Source organism: Pelodiscus sinensis, chromosome 1, assembly GCF_052426305.1.
Source record: "Pelodiscus sinensis isolate ZL-2025 chromosome 1, ASM5242630v1, whole genome shotgun sequence".
Lineage (NCBI taxonomy): Eukaryota > Metazoa > Chordata > Testudines > Trionychidae > Pelodiscus > Pelodiscus sinensis.
Window position 1 is genome coordinate 300,444,422 of NC_143052.1, and position 25,236 is coordinate 300,469,657.

Below are 25,236 nucleotides of genomic sequence, written 5' to 3' on the forward strand. Positions count from 1 at the left end.
GGAGTCAATTATAGGGCCAGATTGTGGACCATTCTACATGCAGGCCTAGAGAATAAGGCAGCATAAGGCACACTCAACAATATCTTTGTTTCTAGGAAGTAAAGTGAGGGGCAGTGTGCTACAGACCAACTACATTGTACATATACAAATGGGTAGGAAGGGGCAGAAGGATGAGACCTTACACCAAGCCCTCTCTTCCCACAGAGAATGAGAAGTGGTGTAGATACACCAGCATGTTGGGGCGGGTACACTGCAACAGCTGTAAGCCTAGTAAATTTACTTTCTGGAACAATGGGGACATTGGGAAGGGGATTATGATGGCCCTTTCAACAGGCCAGACTGCAATGTCACAGTCTAACTACTAGAAAGAAAATTATGTTAAGATTTTCCCATTCTCATCATAGCCTTCCAACATTGATGGCCGCATGATTCCCAAACCACTTATGGCTGGCAAAGACCCTGAAGCTCTGTTGATCACATTTTTGCCCACTGTTGTGCAAGCAATAGAATGTAAAGGCAGAAAACCCATTTGCATGTGCACTCAAAAGTTAGACATTTAAAAGTATCTATCAATGGTGTGATGATTCACCTACCCCCGCCCCCCCATGCTTTATTAAATGGATTTATGGACTCAAATATGCCTAACTCAAAGGTACTTTGGACAAGTTACCTCATGCCACATATCAATCTTCATGTCATAACCAACTGGACCTGTATCTCTTATCCTGGTATATGTATCGTTCTTGGGTGTAAAGTTACACATATGGAGTATGGAATGTTTTATGGTCTTAAATGTGCAAAGGAAAGCCATTAATGGTGTTGCTAAAGCTGGGTTGCCTCAATGTCTAGGCCAGTGGTTCCCAAACTTTTTGGCATCATGCCCCCTTTTTGATTTGAGAAACCCTCACGCTCCCCTCCAAAAAAAATAGCAGCAAAACTTAAGAAAAAAAGGGGGGGAACTGACCGGGGCCAAAAAAACAAAAATAGCAGCAAAACTTGAGGGGAGGAGGGAGAAGAAGAGGATTGACAGGGGGAGGCTGGATCACCTCACGCCCTCTGGAATTTCTTCATACCCCCCAGTTTGGGAACCCATGGTCTAGGCAATCATATGTAAATAGCCTTTTGTCCTTAAGTCTTAGCAGTGGTCGGTCTTAGGAAGTCACATGACCTCCCTAACTGGTAGAGACTGGCTAGGGAATGTCCCATGCAAAAGTGGGGAATCTTTAAAATAGGAAGCTAGCAGGTCTTTGACTGGCATGGCACACCCAGGGGAATGAACCAGAGACCCCAGGGAAAGGGAGGGTCCCTGGTTTGAAGGCTTAGCTGGAAAAGGAACAGTCTTACTAGGGTGAGTTTGTACTGAGGTTTTAGTGTTAATAGAAAACATGTAGTTAATTCAAGCATGTAATCTACTTTGCTCTGCCTGTTCTCACTTAGTAGACTTTAAGTGGCTATCTTTTATTTACTATCAAGCCCACTGTAAATAAGGGTTACCGGGGGAGCAGCCAGCATGTACATTCTCCTTTCATTGTTAAAGGGGACTTACCTAAATAATTCATTTGGGATTCTGATCCAATTTGGGAGTGGTATTCTGGGAAGTTGGGCCCAAAACTGCATTTTCCTTGGACCACAAGAGTTTCATGTCTGTACTGTTTGAGGGGGGCAGCGATCTCATCTCTGGTCCTTGGCTGGGGGAAGATCAGTGGAGCTGGATGATTGAGAAGCCCCAGAGAACAGGAAGGTGAGCGTCAGTGGCTTTGTCAGCACTCTGGGAAGCCCCCCCCCCCAAAGGGGTCTTCTGTGACCACCCCATCACAAACAGCTTGCACAAATTATCCATTGGAAAGACTGTGCACACCAAAGCCATATGCAAGTGGTACACCTACATAAAAATGGAGACCAACTTAAAGCTGCTTTCAGAATTTTGCAGTATATATCTAAACTATGTTGTCTGTTTCAACCTGATTATAGACACCTCTGTATGTATTAGAGAGTCAAATACACTGTTTTTGCTAATAAAAACAGGCACGCCAAGTTCAGCCATGGTGTAAGAGCACTATTTTGTTGAATATGGTCCAATGTGTTTTAGTTGTGATATACAGTATTACATTTAACTTTTCAAAAATTAGTCCTTATCTACATTTTCAAAGATATGATTGCTATCTTCCTGGACTGGGATTTTATACCGAGTACTATAGGAGTATTCTCTACATAAAACTAAGCTTTTATTAAAGAAAACAGCTATGAGAAAATTGAATTTTTCCTCTTCCACATTTGAATGAAAGTGAAATAATGGCTCTTGCCAAGTTACAGTTAATATTGTTTTTGGATACTAGACAAACTGCATATGGAACTGAATCTTGAGACACCTCATTTATTCTGTTTCCTTTTTTGCAAGAGTTGCTTATTTTGAAATACAAATATGTTGCTGTCGTCAGATTTGATCACAAGGTTGTAGGTAGGATATAATTCACATGCCCCCTAAATCCTTATTACCCTACTTTCATCTTGAACCAGAGCTAGAGTCTTGGATTTTGGATTGCAGTAGCTCTTTGAGTGCTTGAATAACCCCCAAATAAAGGAATCCTTGTCACTTTTGCCTACAATCTGAGTCTACAATGAAAGGGCAAATCAATTTTGTAGAAGTTATTCAAGCACAGTTTCATTTGCCTAAGAAGTTAATCTACAAAATGCATGTTTCAAACAGTCCACAACTTTGTAATAGTGTAACAGTTTCCAAGGTACTACTTACAATGTAAATTGTTGTTTCTCTTTAATACTGATATATTACTAGTGTGGCTTAGTTTTAAATCATTACTGGACCAAATCAATTGACCATTGTAAGTTCTACCAGTGTCTTCTAGCTTCCCCCCTACCCCACAAAAAATAAGTCATTTGCAGTGTTGCCCCATCCATTCCTGGATTTTCTCTAATGACTGGGGCAGAAAATCCCCTTAACAAAACAAATTGGCCTTTGACTATAATGATGGCTTGTTCTATTGCAATGTCTAAATGGAACATATTAAGAGCTTGCATTGGTTCACAGAGTCTCATTAGCTTTTGTAAATTTGAATTTAATTTGCTCTGCTAGGGCTTGGTTTGCAAAACTTTTTCACAAGTGCCAAACTGTGAGCAATTAGGGCCAACTTTAGTAAGAACAATGGATCAATACAAAAGTAGTACTTCACTTCCGAAAAACTGCTGAATTTTCCTGAGAGATAAAGAACAAGAGATGCTGTGTTCCACTAATATTTGAACACCATTTTATTCAATTAAATGACAACAATGTCCTTTTCTGCGACTTCAATGCTGTCTCCATAAGACTCTTGTGCTTTCTTTCCTTTACTGATCTTCCTACTCATCTTTAACAAGGGGAGGAGTGCCCAATTTTGATACAAGCTGGTGCAAACATGTCTCTGCCCAGCATTTGTTAGAGGAAAATGCAATAAAAAAGGAAGATTTGGCTGTAGTCTGGCCATGGAGGAATAGGGGGCAGAAGTAGGGTTGCCAGATGGTTTAACCAAAAATACTGAATGCTCCCCCCCCAAAAAAACAAGACACCAGGGAAAAAATTCTGTTGAGGAAAAAAAAAAACCAGGGGGGAGACCAAAGTTGTTGAGTAAAATAATAAATAAATACAAACAGCATGGCCCCTTTAAGAAATGCCATCTTGTTTTCCTGCTCTGAGCCAGAAGACAGCTCCTCTGCAGAACCAGGTAAGCAGTGGGGAGGGGCAGGTGAGCCCAGGGGCTGGGCCCGGTTGCTGAATGTGTGTAGGGTTGCCAGGTGTCCAGTATTTTTGCCTCTGGTAGGGGAAAAAAAATTCAGAAGATACCAGACACCTAAAATATCTGGTATCTTCTGAATTTGTTTTACCCAACAGGAGGCAAAAATACTGGACTGTCTGGGTCAATACCAGACACCTGGCAACCCTAGGCAGAAGAGAGGAAAGAGTTAATGAAGTATGGACTAACCAGCATGGAACAAAGGCTGGAAGCTAGAAGCAATGCAAGAGAAAAATGTTAACTGTAACAGGATTGTGACTCACCACCATGGTGCCTCTTTCTGGTCACTCCAGGAATTAGCTCCGTCCTCAGCAGGGCACCCCTTTCTGTTCAGTGTCTTGATCATTAGCTCGTCTCTGCACTGGTTTAGGCCCCACATCCCTCCAAGCCCATCGTGCCCTTCCCTCACAGTACTGCTCTGTGGCAGAGTCCTGCCCAGGGAACCCCAACCCCCTATTATATACACCTTGCCTCACTGCTATTTGTCATATGCCTCAGGGGCAGACTTAACTAGCTACTCATAATTGCTTCCTTCCACCCCAATACCCTCAGGACTTAAAGGCAAGGCCTCAGACTGGGAGTTCGTCTGGCTCCGGCTCTACCTACCTTTCCCCAGTGCCACTGGCATCTTTTTTAGTCTCCTTGGCAGCAAAGTCCCTCTTGCTTCACAGCTGGAGCAAGAGTGTGCTCTCCTTTGCTCCAGGAGTCCCTATTTATATTACCACAGATGGTCACTAATTGGCTGTACCTGCCTCAGCTGCAGGCTCTTCAATCTCAGTCCTCTCTGGAGGGCAGAGTTAACCCTTGTTCCGCCTGGAGTGGTGACCACCCTGCTACATTAACATTCTCTTTGTTAAAATACCTCTTGCAGTCTAAGGCTGTGTCTAGACTGGCAAGTTTTTCCGCAAAAGCAGCTGCTTTTGTGGAAAAACTTGTCAGCTGTCTACACTGGCCGCTTGAATTTGCGCAAGAACACTGACAATCTCATGTAAGTTTTCAGTGTTCTTGCGGAAATGCTATGCTGCTCCCATTCAGGCAAAAGCCCAGTGCAGACAATGCGGTATTGTTTTGCGCAAAAAAGCCTTGATCGTGAAAATGGCGATCGGGGCTTTCTTGTGCAAAACCATGTCTAGATTGGCACGGACGCTTTTCCGTAAAAAGTGCTTTTGTGGAAAAGCGTCCGTGCCAATCTAGACGCTCTTTTCCGCAAATGCTTTTAACAGAAAAACTTTTCCGCTAAAAGCATTTGCGGAAAATCATGCCAGTCTAGACGTAGCCTAAGAGTACATCTAGACTGCGGCACTATTTTGGGATACTGAAAGTATCCCAAAATAGCTACACCATGTCTTTAAATGTGCATGCTATTTCCTGAAATAGTGAGTCCGCTATTCCAGTGTCCTCGTTCCACAAGAGTTCAGGGATTTGTTGGAATAGTGCTTTATTTTGAAATTTGGCATTGTCTACACAGCGCCAAATTTCTAAATAGACTCGGAATAAGCTACACAATTTGCACTACGCTTATTTCAACAGAAGGGTGCTGTCTAGACGCACCCTAAGTAATGTATTTTAGTTGGATCCAGCCCTCACTTACACCTTGTGCAGACTTCACTGGAGTTGCATGGCCCGGAGTAGTAATGGTAGAATTTGGCCCTTCATTTTTAACAGTTCATCATAGAAGAAGTGAGTTGTAACTGTAGGGACAGAATCTGAACTGCAGTCTAATTATCTACAATTCTAACCATGAGAAGAAAGAAATGGAGAGTGGGGTGAGAAAAGCCAGTGGGGGAGTGTGATGGGGTGAAATCCTTGCCTTGATACCAAAACAATTAAAGGCCTGACAGTGCAAGTAACTTATCTGACTGAAAAGGAAGAAAGGAGCCAGGTGAAGGGGATGGGCCTAAAAAGGAGCTGACCCCACTCAAAGGGAAAGAGAGAGAGCGCGCCCAAGAATAAAACCTGGTTTCTTCACTGGGATACAGAATACTAATTTCAACAACTGAGTCCTGACTGATATTTTATTTAATTTTAAGATATTTTTTCCTGCCTGTTTCATTCCTATGATCAAATAATAGTATTTGCAGCCTAACTGACATGAGGTAAGAATGCTTCCTCATTTAGAGAGCCAAGCTGGATGAGATATTATCTTGTATTGGACCAACCTCCATGGCTGCTGTCAGTTTCTGTTTTATACAAGTGTATGTAACTCTCAAATCTAAAATGCTGAACTAGAGCTAACGGTTGTAATAAAAGGAGGGTGTCTGAAATAGCACAGTAAAAACACAAATCAATATGGCATTTTAACTGGTTCTGAATAAATATTTTTTTATTTATAAATTTTATATATTTTATAAAATTGCATAGTTTGCAATTCCCCCACCAGCAAAAGGAAGAGTATTTTATGTAAAACAGGAGTGGAGAACCATGACAACTTAAAGAATGAAGATAGAGAAAAGAACTTCAACACACTACGTTCAACTATTACTGAACCATCAAACTAACACATACTTTGGGTATTGAAAATGTTGGTATGTAAGAAATAATAGTAACTTACATCACATTAAGTTTCTTGCCATCTTAAAATAATGGCTGCTTATGTTTTCTGCGTCATTCAGTATTTTTAAAATGGGCCAAGTAATTATCTTATATAATAAGCCATCTGCATGGATATATTTAAACGTTCGCTCAATTGGGTTTCTTTCATTAAAGTAGAAAAACTAGGTGATAAGTAGCCTTTATCAAGCAAAGGAAATTGGGGGGAAAAAACTGAATCGAAATTCCCTCCATAACACTTTGGACAGTTGCTTAGGCTCTAGAAGGGTCAGAGATAAAGTGTGAAATTTGATGCTACATAAATCTTGATAGTGCAATATGCAAAAAAAAGAAGAGGTTTCAACTTTATAATTTTTTTCTCCATTTCTTATACAACTTTAATTACAACTGTCACAAGGTAACAGTAATCCTGGAGATTGAGCAGAGTCAAGTCAGGGCACCTCTGACTCATTAGCTCACTCCAGCTGGATTTAAGAGGATACCTGGGCCACCAAGAGGTTATAGACATGGTGACTCAGAGAGCTGATTGGGAGACACAGGGAAGGAGAGATAAGAATTGCCTAAGCTGGAAAGGGGAACCCATCACAGTAAGGTCTCTCACCTGACATGGGTGCACTTAAGAGACCATATGGGGACAGAGATGCAGCCAGCTCCGTTAACACTGAGCACTCCACAAATCAAATACTACAGGCAGTCCCCGGGTTACATACAAGATAGGGACTGTAGGTTTGTTCTTAAGTTGAATCTGTATGTAAGTCGGAACTGGCGTCCAGATTCAGCCGCTGCTGAAACTGACCGCCAGTTCTGACTTACATACAGATTCAACTTAAGAACCTCAAGTCAGCTGCTGCTGAAACTGATCAGCCGCTGATTCCAGGAAGCCCGGGGCAGAGCAACTGTGCCTCGGGCTTCCTGTAGTCAGCGCTGGTCAGTTTCAGCAACGGCTGACTTGGGGACGCCCGGGACAGAGCAGCTGGGGTGCTGCTGGGTTGCTCCAGTAGCGTGGCTCCTTGGCACTACTGGACCAACCCAGCAGCACCCCAGCTGCTCTGCCCCAGGCGTCCTGATTCAGCCACTGCTGAAACTGACCAGCAGCGGCTGAATCAGGACGCCTGGGGCAGAGGGCTGGGGTGCTGCCGGGTTGGTCCAGTAGTGCCCAGAGCGGCGCTGCGGGACCAACCGGCAGCGCCCCAGCTGCTCTGCCCCAGGGTCCACAACAAAAGCCTGGTCTGCTGGGGGGGAAGCACACTAGCTGCGCCCCCCCCTCCCAGCAGACCAGGGACACAGGGAGCAAAGCCGCAGCGGCGGGGTGCCTCGCCTCTGAGGCTTTGCTCTGGCGCGGGACCCGCTTTGCTCCCGGTGCCCCTGGTCTGCTGGAGACGGTCCCCAGCAGACCAGGGGCACCGGGAGCAGCTTTTCTCGCCCCGGAGGTCAAGGTGGCTGACCGCTGCCTGTGAGCTCCGGGGCGAGAAAGCCCCGTTCGTAAGTGCGGATCCGACATAAGTCGGATCCGCGTAAGTCGGGGACTGCCTGTATTTTGCAATATAGCCAGTTCCTAACTATTCTACACAACTGTGCACTGGCCCTGGTTAAATATGTAGATTGAGATTTTCAAAGCTACCAATGGAATTTGCATGTCCAATTCCCATTAATTTGATGGAGATTTGGCTTAGAAATGTTTCATACAGCTTTGAAAATCTGAGCCATAGATGAGCCTTTAGATCAGGGATGGGGAACCTATAGCCCATGGGTTCCCCAGTCCTGCTTTAGGTTAATATAGGAGCTGTCCAGTGCTGTGCTAATATATAAGGTGCTGTAGAAAAGGATGAAGTGAACCTTTGCATTCTAGGTGGGCAACTGAATAGGATACAGGAGACCCGCACGATTTCTGGAATTGCTATTCGTGATTCTGCATATTCACGGGTGTCTCCTGTCTCGGCCTGTGGAGTGGCGGGGGGCCAGCCCCTATGGTGAGTTTCCCGTGGCTCCCAAATTCACTGCAGCTCCTGGCAGCCACAGAGTCCTCAGTGCTCAGTGCCCCATGGCTGCCAGGAACCATGGTGAATTCGGGAGTTCTGAGGCTGCAGGGAGCCATGGTGAGTTTGGGAGCTACAGGGAGCTCACCGCAGGGACCAGGAGCTGTGGCCCATAGTATTTGCCAATTTTGCCATTTGCGGTGGTGCCAGGAATGCATCCACTATGAATGGCAAGGCTTTCCTGTACTTCCGTAGTGCACAGGCATGCACTAAGAGAGAGCTGATAGTCTGGTTAACATGCCAGCCAGCACTGCACATACCCAAGGTATGAATGAGTAGAAGGCTTTGTGTGCGCTTTGCCAACTAGCATGTATGTTGCCAGCAGCAGCGAAGTGATGCCCAGCAGATAGCGGACATGCATTCTGCTTCAACTTGGAACAGTGAAGCATGCTCCACAACACTTGCCTCTGATCTGTGCTATGTGTGGACCATCCTCCCCTCTCCTCACTGCACCCCATCTGGCCAGCTCCCTGGGGCAGAGGATCTATCAAGCTGTTCCTTTACTCCAATTGCTACATTAGTTAACATAGAATTTGACCCTCTAATTTGTAGGGGGTTTTCTTTGTTTAGAAATATTTTTTTTAAAATTGACCCCCAACACCAGTTCCCTGGAACTGGAGATAAACAGAAACTATTAGTTTTTAAGTCATGGAAATAAATTTTTACGGGTGCTCTGGAGTAGTCACAATGACCTTTGAAAACAGATACTCAAAATTGTTATAAAAATGTTTCCCCTGGTGATTAGCAGGCAGTTTTCAAGCAGTAGCAATTTGCTTTAATTGCTTTCTACATTATGTTTTGAACTTGAGGGCCTGCAAAATTTCAGGTCTTGCACTTCTGAACTGTCAATAAATGACTGACAATAAATGACTGGAACATTTACAAAGCAACACTTTAACTGATAAATCACATGATGATGTAGCAGAACAGCTCTGTTGTAGCTCACCCAATAGACTAGTAAACAGGACAAGCAGCTCCTTAAATATTTATAACATGTATTGTGCAAAGGTGAAAGTAGGCCAGTGCACTCTGGCATGCCATACCAGGAGGGCCATCCTTAGGATTTATGAGATCCTATGCAGTACCATTACACTGGTGTCCCTATGCTCAATGGCCACTGGGAGAATGAAATGTGATTTTATAATCTCCAGCAACACACTCATGAAATATTTTAAAAGCAAATTTTAAACTAAGGTCCTATAGACTAACGCAGTCAATTAAAAAACTGACAGCATATATTTAGGATTGGCTTCATTACCACTTGAATGGTTCTTTCATGGGTTGAATGTTCTATAGCAAGCCTGGTAAGCTATTTCACTTTCAAGTTAATTAGATCTCTCCACAGGAAGCAGACACAGAAAAGTGATAGGAAGAGGCAGATGGGTGGACGTTAAGACCCAGCGGTGCCCCAAATTTTCAAGTGCCCTATGCAGCAGTGTGTTTTGCATATGGGTAAGGATGGCTCTGATTATTGATGTCAAGGCTGTTCCCCACTCTGGCACTCTGAATGCAGAAGGTGGGAGCCTGCAAGAGAGTTTCAAAATCTTGCCTCTACAGGCAGTGGTCACAAAACTTCCCCCCCAAATCCTAATACACAGATTTTGGGAATTTCGCTGCCACCATCAAGTGCTTTTGATCCCTAACCCTCCCTCTCCCTCCAAAACAGGGGTGAATACTTGAAACCACCCCCAAGGTACCCCAAGCTCTTTCGCCCAAAAGAGCTTGAAAAAGAAAAGAGAAAAACAAGCTGCAGTCTCTGGTAGCTGACCCCTAAGTCGGAGGCATGCAGTTATACACAGACAGACCTTCCAGGACACGAGAATCAAATCATCACCTTAAAATAAGTGATTTTTATTACAAAACAAAATATAAACTTAGTAAAGCATATTTGATGTTACAGAGCAACTGAGGAAAACAAATGAAAAAAACAGAGAACATCTTTGGTGCAATGCTTAGATGTTAAAGGGGGAGAGGAGGCATAGAATCATACAGAACAGTTCTAACCAAACCACAAAATAAAGAAAAATTACCCTGAACATGACTAGACTCACATCCCCTGGTAGTTGAAGCAAAATGCTGGACAATGTAGCACTTTAAAGACTAACAAGATGGTTTATTAGATGATGAGCTTTTGTGGGCCAGACCCACTTCCTCAGATCAAAAATGGTACTCACTTCTAATTCTCTCTTGGTTCAGTCCACTCCCATGCCCTGAATTCAATGGGGGGCATGGTAGTTCTTCTTGGGTTTAAATCATTCTGTGTCTCTCAACTCCTGGTATGATTCTCCCACACAAAGAAAGCAGGCAGGGAACATATATCCAATTCAAATTCCAACCCTCTATCTCGATCGGCTGACACCTTTGCTAGGTACCTGAGTTGACCCTTTAGTCATCGGGTGCTGGTCAGCACTCCTGTTCATGACAACTGGTAAGAAAGTGGCTGGCTGGGAACGGCCCTAGATGCCGGGTAACATTTCCCCAAATAGTGCTTGTGCTGGGGGTCGGGGACCTAGAAGAAGAGCTCCCACTGCTACAGGGGGGTTGGAAGTGACTGAGGCTGCTTCTTCTCAGGACAGTGACATGAGGGTGGGGGGCTGGCTGCCCCAGTGCTTGACTGACGCTACTGCTGTAAGTTCCCAGTTGGGCTTCCATTGGTAGTGTGAGATGACAGCCTTCCCTCTCCAAACCCAATAGCCTGTGCTCATTGGTTGTCCACTGGAGCTAGGACAACTAACCCGTGGGGCATCCTCTGATTCTGCTGCTTGAGTTCTGATCAACACAGCTGATAGGGCTGTTAAAAATCGAGTCGGCAGCGCAGCGGGGGCTAAGACATGCTCCTTGCCTAATGTGGCTCCACACACTGCTCCCGAAAGCAGCTGGCATTTCTCTCCAGCTCTTTAGCAGAGTGATTGCCATGGAAGCTATGTAAGCTGTCCCTGCCCCCAGCTCTGCTTCTCTAGCTCCTGTTGACTAGGAACCTTTGCCTTCGGGCTGCAGGGGCATGGGAACATGCTGACTGATTCCAGGAGCCGTGTGGGATCAAGGCAGGCAAGGACCTGCCTTAGCCTGGCTGCGCTGCTGACCAGGACTTTGAGCTGCCAGAGGTAAAAGCTGCCCAGGCAGAGTCTACATCCCTTACTGCCTCCCAGGTGGAAGGGCTGTGACACTATTGGATTTTGAGATGAACATGCAGATTATTGTTGCACCCATTGTTGTGTTTGCCCCAAATTTTGTACAAAGTGGACCAAGCAAGGTATGTATTTGAAAGTTTCTTGTTTTGCTGATTCTGTTTATACTATTCATATGCATATATGATTTTTTTTATTTAAAGTTGTAAGTATTGGCTATGTATTGGTGTTTCAAGTATGTGCTTTTGGGAGATGTCAAGTATGGGTTCTCTTGGCCAGGCCTCCCGCGTATAGCTGAGATCTACCTCAGCAACCTCACCAGTCACATGGATAGCAACAAGGCTTATCTATCAATAAAATGGAGCTTGTCAGAGTCCAGCACTCAACACCATATATGGGCATCACACCACACCCATGCCACTCCCAGAGCACAAACAACACCAAATATGGTAATAGGCAAGAACATAAAAACCTCTCAGCCCTTAGCTCGAGGAGGACTCCGGAATATTGGAAGACAGAATCTGAGTCTAGCTTAGGACTGATCACCCAAAGGCCGCCTCCCACCCACCAAATCTAAAAAGGGGGGTGTACGAATCTTGAGCATGCTCCCATTCCTCTTGAGCATGCTCCCATTCCTCGTGTGTCTTTGTGTTGTTGTTGCTGAGTTTGTAAGTATTTAATCTACCCTAACTGTTGTTAAGTTGTTCAAAAGAGACAGGTTAGAAAATATATTGCTCTGTTGTAACTTTTACCCTTGCTATTATCAGTGTTAAGGAAACAGGTTTTTTTTTAAATGTGTATATATTTGACTTAGCTGTAACTTAGGTAAGGTTTTAAAAAATTGTTGTGTGGCAAATATTAGGTAGTTGCTCATTTAAGTTGTCCAGTTTAATAAATCATTCCTTCTTTGATAAAACTTGTTGTCTTGCCATCATTTGGTATTTTCACTGGGTATTTGGCCTTAAGCCTCTGGGACCTCTGCCATTTTACGGAACCAAGCACCAACAGGAGAGATCTACAGGCATCATCCACCTGTTATGAAGGGTGGCTACTCAAGTGAATAGAACTATTTAACAAACAATGGGCCTTATGGGTGGAATCCACATCTAAGGAATCTCCCCGTGAACACGCAGACGAACAGACAGCCAATGGCGACTTGACTAAAAGGACATGGACAGGTGACTTGTTCACGTGACAAACTGCATTTCAGGGAGGTACTTTCACACAATGAGAACAATGGAATTCCCCCCACATAAGCAAGATTTGTCCATTTGTCTTGGCTCCAGCTCATCACTTCAGGAGCATCTTCGCTATGAACAAAGGGCCCAGAAGGCCTTATGCCCCATTCTAACAAAGGCTGTATTCCAGAGACTTTTTAAGATAGCAGATTATTCCTTCTTTGCTACAGGCCTGCACCAGGAACTTTGTGACTGGTGTATGTCATGTAATTTCTTTAACAATTCTACTCTCAACCTTTCTTTCTGTAATAAATCTTAAGATTTGAAATTCTAAAGGATTGGCACAGCCCTGCTCTTTTGGGTAAGACCTAAGGTATAAATTGACCTGGAAATGTGGCTGGTTCTTTGGGATCGGAAGAAACTTTTCAGATTTGGTGAGGTTAAAGTTTTCATAACTGCTCATCTGACTAAGGTGAGGTATTTGTTGTGGCACAAGAAAAGTTGGACTGTTTGAGGGAATTGCTTGTGTGACTTCCTGCTGGCCTGTGTGGTAGCTGAAGTGCTCTTTGTGACTGGTTTTGTGCCTTAAGAGTGAAGGACTCTCCAATCTTGGGCTGTAAGCAGTAGCCCTGTTTCTAAGCAATTCACCCTGATTTGACCCTTTCAGAAGTGCCCCCAGAAACTGTCATATTACAGGGACAATGGAGAAGATGGGACCTCAAAAAAAAGGGTAGGGCAAAGGTATTGGGGTTTGTGTGATCAGACAATTGAAAACCCTAATCCCAACCCCCTGCTCCAGCCCACTGAAAGCAGGGGAAGGTGTGTGAGAGAGTGAGTGAGTAAGTGGGGATCAGAGCCTCAAGAAAGGGGTGGGGTAAGGGTGTTCCCCACTGTGCAGTTAGAAAGTTGGTAATCCTATGGGGCTGCCCAGAGATGGGGACCCCACTGCTCAGGCAGGGAGTGGGCAGGCTGGAAGCAGTGGGGATGCCCATCCTGTGCTGGAGGGGGTCAGTGGCAATGATCCTGGGGGGCTCTGAACTTAGGTGTGAGGAAGGGTACATACTGGCTCCCATGGATTTCCTATGGGAGTGTATACCCCCCTGAATTTCCCCAACACCCCCCAGTTTTGTGAACTATAGTGCTATCCAGCCCACCTTCACCCTTGTGGTCTCACCCCTTATTGGCCCTGACACTCTCCCCCCCCCCCCAATTTCAATTCCTGGGGAGGCTACTGCTGGCTTCTTGCTTGCCCTGTTATTGGGGGATTGATTGGGGGAAATGTGCACTGCCACCTGCTTACACTCAAAGCAGGAAGGGAGTCATGCACCACCCAATCATCCTATGCTCTGGTGCTGGTGGCTGTGGAGAAGGGGGTCTCTGATAAGAGAAGGAGGTGGGTCCGTAGGAGGAGCAAAGGGAAGTGGGACTGGCCAAGGGCTAGTCTTCCCCAGCTGGCAGGCTTAATACCGGTCTGAAGGATGTAATCACAAAGAAGAGCAGAAATCATGTACAGGCAGTCCCCGACTTATGCGGATCCGACTTATGTCGGATCCGCACTTACGAACGGGGCTTTCTCGCCCCGGAAGTCGGGGCGAGAAAGCCCCGTTCGTAAGCTGCTCCGGTGCCCCTGGTCTGCTGGAGACCGTCTCCAGCAGACCAGGAGCACCGGGCGGGTTCCCGCGCTTCTGAGGCTTTGCCAGAGCAAAGCCTCAGAGGTGCGGGGAACCGCCGCTGCTGCAGCTTCAATCTGGGTGCCTGTGGTCTGCTGGGGACCGTCCCCAGCAGACCACAGGCTCCCGGACTGAAGCCGCAGCCGCGGGGGGGTCCCGCGCCTCTGAGGCTTTGCCTGGCAAAGCCTCAGAGGCGCGGGACCCCCCCGCGGCTGCGGCTTCAGTCCGGGAGCCTGTGGTCTGCTGGGGACCCTCCCCAGCAGACCACAGGCTCCCGGACTGAAGCCGCAGCCGCGGGGGGGTCCCTCGCCTCTGAGGCTTTGCCAGAGCAAAGCCTCAGAGGCTCTGCTCCCCGTGTCCCTGGTCTGCTGGGGGGGGGGCAGCTAGTGTGCTCCCCCCCCCCCCAGCAGACCAGGCTTTTGTTTTGGACTCTGGGGCAGAGCAGCTGGGGCGCTGCCGATTGGTCCTGCAGCGCCCGCTCTGGGCACTACTGGACCAACCCGGCAGCACCCCAGCTGCTCTGCCCCAGGTCCTGATTCAGCCGCTGCTGGTCAGTTTCAGCAGCGGCTGAATCAGGACGCCTGGGGCAGAGCAGATGGGGTGCTGCTAGGTTGGTCCAGTAGCACCCAGGAGCGGGGCGCTACTGGAGCAACCCAGCAGCACCCCAGCTGCTCTGCCCCAGGCGTCCCCAAGTCAGCTTCTGCTGAAACTGACCAGCGCTGACTACAGGAAGCCCCAGGCAGAGTTGCTCTGCCCCGGGCTTCCTGGAATCAGCTGCTGATCAGTTTCAGCAGCAGCTGACTTGGGGACTGGGGTTCTTAAGTTGATTCTGTATGTAAGTCAGAACTGGCGGTCAGTTTCAGCAGTGTCTGAATCTGGACGCCAGTACTTACATACAGATTCAACTTAAGAACAAACCTAGTCCCTATCTTGTACGTAACCCGGGGACTGCCTGTATGTGAGTACAAGCAGGCAGGAGAAGTAATGGGCTGAAGTGTAACACATTTTCTATTAAACTATTCAGAAAATGTCTTTTATAGTTGGAGCTATAAAACTGTAGAAAAGTCTCACTTGAGAAATGATGGAAGTCACCAATCTGAGATAGTTAAACTAATGTGGGCTGCTGTCACAAAGCAGTACTGGAGAATATACTGTTGGGTGCAATCCAGCATTTTCCAATTTCTGCAAGCCTTTCTTGACTAAGCTTCTTCCTCCCTATTAATTATTATTGGTTAAGGTTTCAAAGGTCACAATTCTGACATTTTTTCATCTGAACTTTGATGAAAAACACATTTTAAATGAAAATGGTCATAAATATTTCATCCCATTTTTGATCAGCCGGAGAACTGGTAAAAAAAAATCAAATTTCAACACAAAGTACCAGGATTAAATTTTGTGGTGACAATTAAGTCTCATTTTCCAACCAACTACTCCATTTTGCACTTCAGATGCAGACATATACTGAGGATCTCAAAGCACTTCAAAGTGACTTCCTTCAGAGCCAATAGCATGGAGGATCTGGCTTCCCTCCCTGCAGCCTCCAAAGGCTGACACGTTTGCTTAATTATCTGAAACCAAATGGAGGGATTCACGAACCCCATTGAAGGAGACCTGGCTCAGACTAGAAGACATCCTTAAATTTACTGCGGCGCGCCACCATCGGAACAGATCCCTGGGCGTTCCGCGGCCTATATAAAAGCTTAAGCAAAGAAGCAGGGAGATCGATGGGCAAAGGGGAGAGGAGAGACAGGGATTTGTGGTGCAATGAAAAATAACGGAGCTGGGGCTATTTCACGTTTTAACTGGCTTTCCCAATAGGGGCCTCTCTCCTCCCCCTCCCCGCACTCCATTTCGGGTTCACACGAACGAAGAGGCACTAGCCAAGCGAAGCAGCGCCCCTTTCTCCTCGCCGGGGCGTGCACAGCGGGAGAACGCTGCTGGAGGGTTCGGTTCGGAGTATCCGCGGAGAGCCAGCCCGGAGCGTCAGTGCCAATTCCCCCCGGCGCAAGGAGGGAGGCTGTGGCGCGGCGCCGCCCTCTGGAGAGACAGCCGGCGAGAGGCTGGTGTGAAGAGCAGCATCTCAATGAGGGACGGGCTAATGCAAATCGCTGCAATCAGCAGCAGACAGTAGAAGAAAGGCGAAGCAGCTGCCGCCCAACCTCACCCGCAGCACCATCCAGCCGGAGGGCCAGAAGAGACCTAACAAAAGGCATCCAAGCTGCTCTTTGCGACCACACTTGCAGTCAAGCAGGGCGGGGGACATTGCTGATCGGAGCGCTTTGAGCTGAAACCCAGCACGTCCTTCACAACCAGCCAGCAGACGTAGGCTTGGGGTGGACGCGCTTCCAAACCACCGAGAAACCGGTAAGCCTTTTAATCTACCAAACCAGCAGTGCCTCCTGCCATTGCCAGCCCGGCCGGTGCTGGGGGGGGCCCGCCACGCTTTCCCGGGAACGCTGCAATGCACATTTCTAGCCTGGGTGCACCTGCCGCTTTTGTCTGGGGCTCTGCTGTTTGGGGTCGCTGCGTTTTAGAGCAGGGTGTTGTCACGCGTCTCTGTTACTCGGTTTGCAGCGGGTGGTGCGCGGCTTAACCCCCGTTTGGCTGCGTGTGACAGAGCTTGCGGGGAGGGATCCGCTCCCTGCAGGGTCTAGCGTTGGGGGCAGACTCTGCTGGGGAGCATGCCAGCTGCATGAATGGGCAGCTTCGCTTCTCTCCCGCTCGGCTGGGGTCCCTGCTTGCTCGCCGGCTCTCTCTAGTCTGCGCTGCATTTCCTTTGCTTCGCTGGTCGTGCACCTTGCTGCTTGGCTCTGGCGGGTCCCTCCCCACCCCCCGGATTTTGGAGAAGCCAGTTACGTAATTTTTGGCCCGTCCCGTCCTGTGGTTTAGGGCAGTCGACTTGGGCTCCGCGCTTTGGGCGTCTCCGCCTCCCGCTTCAGGGGACGCGGGGCTGGGGTGGCAGGGGCCCACCGACCCCGCCCCACTTTGCCGGCTCCCGACCTAGCTAAGGAAAGGCGCCTTGGCTAAAGGGGCGGGACTGGAGGGGGGCATGTCCCAAACCCCGCGCCCCCCCCCCCAGGAACGGCCCCAAAACGTGCAGTTCTGGGGAATCTGCATCTTCTCGCTTACCATTGAGACCCATAGTTTTTAAGCAGCGCTTCCTGCTTTAAAACGCGTGGCGCAATATGGCCATGAATAGAGGGTTCAGCTGGCTTAGTTGCATTTCAAACACGTTTTGTGCCACCTCAGAAGAATAAATCTTTTTTTTTTTTGACATCATGATATTACATCATACATTAGACTGAATCTAGGAAAGGATTAGAAAATACACTCTTGTATTCTGTGTATTTGGGGCTGTGAGATTGTTTTACATATTAAGCAACTCACACCTGCAGTATATGTGTATAGGTATAAGTTGCCTATAGATGTATGTGGTGTGAACTGTGCCTTTTTATATAGTAACATCTGCTCTGAGTAACAATCAAATTATTATCTAGAATTTCATTGTTTTAGTTTGGCCTTCTGATGTGAACACTCCGGAGTGTGAATGGCAGGAGCACATTGTTCCAGGGAGACTCTTATTTCCCTTTTTAAAGGGATTTAATTGGAGGCAAAAATGATTTATGTGAAAGTAAGGGGAATGATCCAGGCTATCCTCTATTAGAAAGACCTGAGATGATTAAAAAGGGAATTTTGAGATGTGCTGCCCTTAAGGGGAAGGTATATGTGTGTAGGCTTTTTTTTTTCCCCCTTATTTGGTTTCACTTGGTTGGGACAATGAAACCACAGTAGACATTGCAGAGTTTTTTTTTTTATTCTACTCACTTTGATTTTCAAAGTGCAATCTTTAGATTGAGAGCTCTGTGAGAGGATGTTACGTTATTTTAAAAAAAAGGTTAATCCTTCCCCTTCTCCCCCCCCCCCCATCAAAACATTGCTGTTAATTTTGGGCCTATATTGATCTGAAAGTCCCCCTTTAAATAATAACTTATCATTCTCTGTATAATGGGATGATAGTGAAGTGCTAGTTGACTTGAAACTGAAGTTGTGTCAGGGCACTGGGGGAAAGGGTTGGTCTAGAAAGATGTTTTCCATAATTGGTATTTTGTTGGTAGTGCAGCAAGTCTTCATATGCAGATACAAGGTAAAATATGTAAATACAGACCCCATACTTGATTCAAATATACCCATGATGGCATATTTGGTTAATAAGATGGGTCAAATCCTAATGAAATTGGAATAAATAATCTCCAGAAGGCCCTTAACCTGGTCTTACATTAACTTTGGAAAATGTTTAGTCTAAGCATGTGACTAGCCCAATGATTTTGGAAGGGATTATTCACATGCTTGAGAGTTGAGCTCTGGGGCATACTATTCACTTTAACAGGTAGCTGTGTAAACCAATTAGTATCTGTCCATTTCTCTCTCTTTGTCATATCGAACTCTTTCTCGATTATTTATTTTTGTACCTGTTTAAGGAATAAGGGTAATAAAGCTGCTATTTTTTAAATCCTTTTTACTGGAAATCAGTGGGAGAACACCTTTCTAAATTAGGTCTGTGCATCTGCACTATAAATTTACTGTGCCTTGTTATTCAGCAGATGCTTTTACGTTCTAGGGTGGCTCTTAGACTATTTTTTCTCATTTTATTGTATTTTGTTGTTTTAAACAAAATTGAAGGATTTATATAGAGATGAAGACTGACAGTTGTTAGTGACACTTTTTTTGACACGATTAGTTCAGGGGCTTTTAAAATACGTTGAAAAGAGGAAGTGAGAGCTGCATATACCATGAAAATTTAAGCCATTTTATTTATATTTAAGGGTATATTAAATATATATTAAAGTTGGAATTATTCAGTTAAGAACCTAACCACTAATAAGGCCCCAGATGGACTCTCAGGTGTTTGAAATTGGGTTGCTAATTCATTTAATGTTTTTGAAGTCCTCAGTGATTTATGCCATGCGGAGTTACTGATTTTTCTTTTTCTTTTTTTTTCACACCAGGATAAACTATTAGGGATGACAAATTCTGAACACTAGATAAAAGATTTACTGCTCTCCATTTAAAAAACATATATATATATATTCTGTAAGGCTGCTTGTTTAGGGGATGATACTAGTTTCAGGAGCTCCTGTTAATCATGACTACTCTGTGGTAATTGAGAGCCTGCAACTTCAATGTGTGCTAAATATCTGGGAGTGTTGTTAACTCCAACCCTTCTATTGTAGAATGTGGGGTGAGATTTAATGGCTGCCTGGAGCAAAGCTTTTTTATCTATGAAAATTACCAACACAAGCAGTAATTCTTCAAAAACAAAATAATTGTTCCTTTAACAGAAATTAAAATTATAGTGGGTTTAGTAAAGCAAGAAAATTGCATTTAAGAATTTGTATAATAAAGCAATACAGCAAAATGAGACACAGACTGCCTAAAGTATGTAACACATACAGAGGACTCAGTATTCCCAATGTAATAAGCATATACAGATTCTTCATATACAAAGGCTTTTGTCTTAGATTTGAGAAGATTTTTTTTTAAATGCTAGTCTTAACAGTTAATTTTATTTGACATCCAGTGAGCCCATGATCAGATAATCACAGGATGAGTGGGAGGAATCTCACTCAAACACCGGCTTCTAGATTTCTTGACAAACATATCCAGGTGCTCCCTAGCAAAACACAAAGAATTAGATTTTCAACCTCACTCAGAATCCCTCTGATTTGGTGAAGGTCCCTCTACCCTGTTAATATTAGAAAAGACTGTGTCAGTGCTTGGAGATGAGAGATGTTGCTGCTTCTGCAGGTAGCTGCTCTGAAATCTGTTACCGTGGTGACCAGTACACTGTTATCACTGCTGCTGTTTCCTAAGTCTTATGCTTTTTATAAACCCCAAAACTCTCTCAGAAGCCTGCTGGTTGTCCATCCTTTTATATATTGTTTGCGCTCTGTCAGCTTGTTTCAGCCAATCAACTTCTACATATTAGCATATTTGTACTTCCTGTCTTGCTCTTCTCCCTGACGTTATCCTATTTATAGATAACTAAGCTCCTCCCTCTGATGCCATCTTGGGTTGAGCTCCTTCCCCTAATCTATTTTAGATAGCTAAGCTCCTCCCCCTGAGTTGAGGAATTTGTTTACTTTCTAAATTTAAACTGTTTCCCATCTCTGCCATTTTAAGAGCAGTGCCATTTTAAAAACAGTGAGCAGTCCTATGGCACTTTAAAGACTAACAAATATATTGTATCATGAACTTTCGTGGGTTAAACCCACTTTATCAGGTTCACCTACCATTTTAGTCCACTATGTTGGATCTTCTAATTTTAAAAATATCATTATTTTTTACTTTTATGCTAATCAAAGTGTCATGATACTGCCACTAGTTTACTTGTATCAAATGGGTGAGGTGAAATTTTTATGATTTAAATCCCTCGGAGGTTTGTCTGCAAGCCTTTATTACGGTGCATCAAGGAATCTTAAAACATCCAAGGCAAAAATCTCATTATACTCCTTCTGAAATGTTCTAATTAGTTGTCACGTATTGGCTGGAAGTAAGTATAATCCACTGAGTAGCAGATTCTCTGTGGTCAGACTTGGATGAGCAGTGCTGAGAACATGAGTGAGCTGGTTATGTCACTTGTAATAGGATTAGAAGCTTCATTTAGGAACAAGACTAGCAAAAAATCAGTTCATCTGTTCTTCTTACCAGTACCTCAACTTTTTAGCATATATGAATGTTGCCTGGGCATCACATCTCGCTTTATTTTTTGATCTAAAGGTTTTTTTGTGTGTGCGCATGCGTGTATGTGCCACCATTACCATGACAGTCTGCTTTTTGCTATAGTATAAAGATGCCAGCTAGGTTACACAGTCAACTTGTTCCCCAGCAAGTAATTTCAATGTGCTGTAAGTTATAATTAAAAAAAAAAAGTGGCAGCATTTAATTAGTTTACCGTAATCACTCTGTGGAAGAGCATGCTGCAATGTTTTATTTGTACTTGAATACTAATGATTTCTAAACAAGAGTTCTTAAAATACCTTCTCCATTTAATTCTTTCTCTTTCTCATCCCAGATTTACCATCAAAGATGTCCTTTGGGAGAGACATGGAGCTGGAACACTTTGATGAGCGTGATAAGGCACAGCGATACGGCAGAGGGTCACGGGTAAATGGTCTGCCTAGCCCTACCCACAGTGCCCACTGCAGCTTTTACCGAACCCGTACTCTACAAACCCTCAGTTCTGAGAAAAAAGCAAAGAAAGTTCGTTTCTATCGCAATGGAGACCGGTATTTCAAAGGGATTGTTTATGCCATCTCCCCTGACCGATTTAGATCTTTTGAGGCCCTGCTGGCTGATTTGACCCGAACTCTATCTGATAATGTGAATCTGCCCCAGGGTGTGAGAACAATCTACACCATTGATGGTGCCAAGAAGATTTCTACTTTGGACCAGCTAGTAGAAGGTGAATATTTAAGAGGCAGGGTATAAATTTCTTGTCTGTATCACTACTTTATTTTACCACTGTTACATTTGCATCAATGCATGTCTAACATTTTGCATATTGTAAGCTGCTTCATGACAAACTTTCCACAAATAGGAGGAGTACATGGTATTGTGACTCAGGTTATTACATAGGGTTTTCTTGTCTCATTGGAGGGAACTTGCATCTTGAATAGAGCTTGAAGAATATTACCGTTTTACTTGTACTGAAGGAGAAAGATATTGTCTCTGTTTGAGACAGTAGGTTCTGTATTCCTTGCTCGTGCGGATTTCTGCCTTTCTCCTCCTTTCATGAAAAGTCTCTTATTTTGACAACTCCTAATTTCAGCAGATGTCCTCAGTGATACAAAAGGCCAGTACTGTTGGAGTTTAAAATTTTTTTTATCACTTCACAGTGAAGACCTCTGCAGTAAATGTCTTACCTTACGCTAGTGAAGAGTACTCCAGCTATTTAACTGAAGTAAAAGTAGGCTCTATGGTAAAGGCTAATATCACTCCTACTCAATTAGGGCCTATTGTCTGAACCATAAATTACCATTTTATTTCTCCCTGCAATGCAGTGATGATATCAGACCCATCAGCTGTGGAATATTCATTGTTCCCTTACAGAGCAGCAAGTTGTATAGCCCATGGAGCTGGAGCTCTAGCAAATTCAGCTGCAGGTCTAGCCCGGGGTGGGTGGTAATTTTTGGTAGGGGGCAGTTCACGTTATGATTTTGGAAAGTTGTCAAGGGCAGCACTCTTCCATGACCTTAATGGAGGAGGTACGGGATCTGGGATGGAGGCTGGGTGCAGAAGGGAGCTTGAGGAATGGGATTTAGGTGCATGAGGGAGTGTGTGTTCTGAGAGGGAATTTGGGTGAAGGAGACGGTTGTGATCTGGATCACTGAAATGGGGTGCAGGGGCTTGGGGTGCAACCCTGGGCAGGAGGATGGGGTACAGGGTCTGGGAGGTGGGTATGGGCTCAGGAGTGTGACAGAGGATTTGGCTTATGTGGGGTAGAGGGTTGGGGGAGGGAGGAGCTGGGGTGCAGAGGCAGGCTCAGGCTGGGAGACTTACTGGGTGACTCCTGGCCAGCAGCCCAGGATGTTTCTCAGGCAGGCTCCCTGCCTGCCTTGCCCCTGCACAAGCTGCATGCACTGTGTGGGTTGGTGAATAAGAGCCTGAGGGGAGGGAGGAGTGGTGCTTTGTGCTGCCTGGTCTTCAAACGGGCAGTATCAATTGGCCAGAAATTGGCCAATGGGGTTGTGCTGGAGGCGGAGGCAGCATGTGAAGCGCCACTTCTCCTCCCCTGACTCCTGAGCTCATAGCTAACAGACAGAAATGGCTGCAGCAACTGCTTTTCTCAGTGGTGTTGGGGGCGGGGCAAGCAGGGAGTCTGTCTGAGGTTCCCTGCTGCATCTGCAGGCCGGATCCAGTGGCTTGGTGGGCAGGATCCGGCCTACAGATGGTATTTTTCCCAGGCCTGATTTAGCCTCACCAGTGTTGGAGCCGGGTCTCTTTCCCAGCTCCACCTTGCATGCCTCCCCCAGGGTCCTTCCTCCTTCATCTGCACTCCCCCAGCCTGGCTCTAAGGGAGCGGCACAGGAGGCAGGCTGAACTGCTCCTGCAAAGGAGGGGAGGACTCATTCCTGAGACATATGGTCTCACCCCCTTTACCTCCAGCAGATGATTCCTTTCTGGGGTTTGGGTGAATGCCAAACTGTGTGTGTCTGTGTGTGCGCGTGTCCCTGAGCTGGGTGAAGTCCTCTGGCCCCAACTTCAGTGCTGCCTGCTTGCTGTACTCCAAAGTTTAAACTTCTCATTCCTAGTGCCAGAGCCCTCATCCCCACTCAAAATCTTGCACCCTAATTCCTCTGCCTTAATCCTGAGCATGGGACCCCAACCCTCCTGCCTCAACCCTCAATAATAATAATAAGGGATTCCAATTATCCCCATATTGATTGGGTACATGTCACCTCAGAATGAGATGCAGAGATAAAATTTCTCAATGCCTTTAAATAACTGTTTCTTGGAGCAGCTGGTACAGGAACCCACAAGGGGAGAGGTAATTCTCGATTTACTACGTAGTGGAGCGCAGGATCTGGTCCAGGAGTTAACTATTACAGGACTGCTTGGGAATAGTAACCATAATATAATAACATTTAATAGTCCTGTGGTGGGAAGAACACCTCAGCAGTCCAACACTCTGGCATTTAATTTCAAAAAGGGGAATTATGCAAAAATGAGGAGGTTAGTTAAACAGAAATTAAAAGGTACAGTGACTAGAGTAAAATCCCTGCAAGCTGCATGGAAACTTTTCAGACACCATAATAGAGGCCCAACTTAAATGTATACCCCAAATTAAAAAAACCTAGTAAGAGACGTAAAAAAGAGCCACTGTGGCTTGGCTTGACCATGTAAAAGAAGCAGTGAGAGATGAAAAAGTCATTTTTAAAAAAAGTCAGTCCAAATCTAGTGAGGTAAATAGAAAGGAACATAAACACTGCCAAATTAAGTGTAAAAATGTAATACTCAATCTTTTTTGGCTTTTCTTAACAGCGAGCCAAAAACTGAAAAAGTAATAGCAAAATGTTTAAGTACATTAGAAGCAGGAAGCCTGCTTTAAAAAAAACCAGTGGGGCCCCTGGACGATTGAGGTACAAAAGGAGCAATCAAGGACGATAAAGCCATTGTGGAAAGACTAAATTATTTCTTCACGGCTGAGGATGTTAGGGAGATTCCCAAACCTGCACCATCCTTCGTGGGTGATGAATCTGAGGACCTGTCCAGGATTGAAGTGTCGTTAGAGGCGGTTTTGGAACAAATCGAAAAACTTAACAGTAACAAATCACCTGGACCGGATGGCATTCACCCAAGGGTTCTGAAAGAACTCATATGTGAAATTGAGGAACTATTAACTGTGATTTGTAACCTATCCTTTAAATCAGCTTCTGTACTCAAGGGCTGGAAGACCACTAACATAATGCCAATATTTAATAAGGGCTCTAGAGGCAACCCTGGCAATTACAGACCGGTAAGTCTAACGTCAGTACTGGGCAAATTAGTTGAAACAATAGTAAAGAATAAAACTATCAGATGTGTAGAACAACATAATTTGTTGGGCAAAAGTCAACATGGTTTCTGTAAAGTGAAATCATGTCTTACTAATCTGTTAGTTTTTTGAAGGGGTTGACAAACATGTGGACAAGGGGGATCCAGTAGACCTAGTATACTTAGATTTTCAGAAAGCCTTTGACTATTGTACATAGTTCTCTGAAAACATCCACACAGTATGCAGTGGCAGTCAAAAAAGCAAATAGGATGCTAGGAATTATTAAAAAAGGGATAGAAAATAAGACTAAGAATATCTTACTGCCCCTATATAAAACAATGGTACGCCCACATCT

At 45.2% G+C, this 25,236-nt stretch overlaps 1 protein-coding gene across 3 annotated transcripts in view; it reads left to right on the top strand.

Moving 5' to 3' along the window:
• The first annotated feature begins 15,975 nt into the window (after nt 1-15,975).
• Nucleotides 15,976-25,236, top strand: part of DCLK1 (doublecortin like kinase 1) — a 317,887-nt gene continuing 308,626 nt past the window's right edge. The window contains exons 1-2 of one of the 3 annotated variants that reach the window (XM_075919170.2): nt 15,976-16,711; nt 21,420-21,809. In XM_075919170.2, coding sequence (XP_075775285.1) covers nt 21,434-21,809 — 376 coding nt within the window. In that variant the 5' untranslated portion in view covers nt 15,976-16,711; nt 21,420-21,433. The remainder of the gene's footprint in view (nt 16,712-21,419; nt 21,810-25,236) is intronic. The other 2 variants (XM_075919169.2, XM_075919171.2) reach the window with 2 other exon arrangements.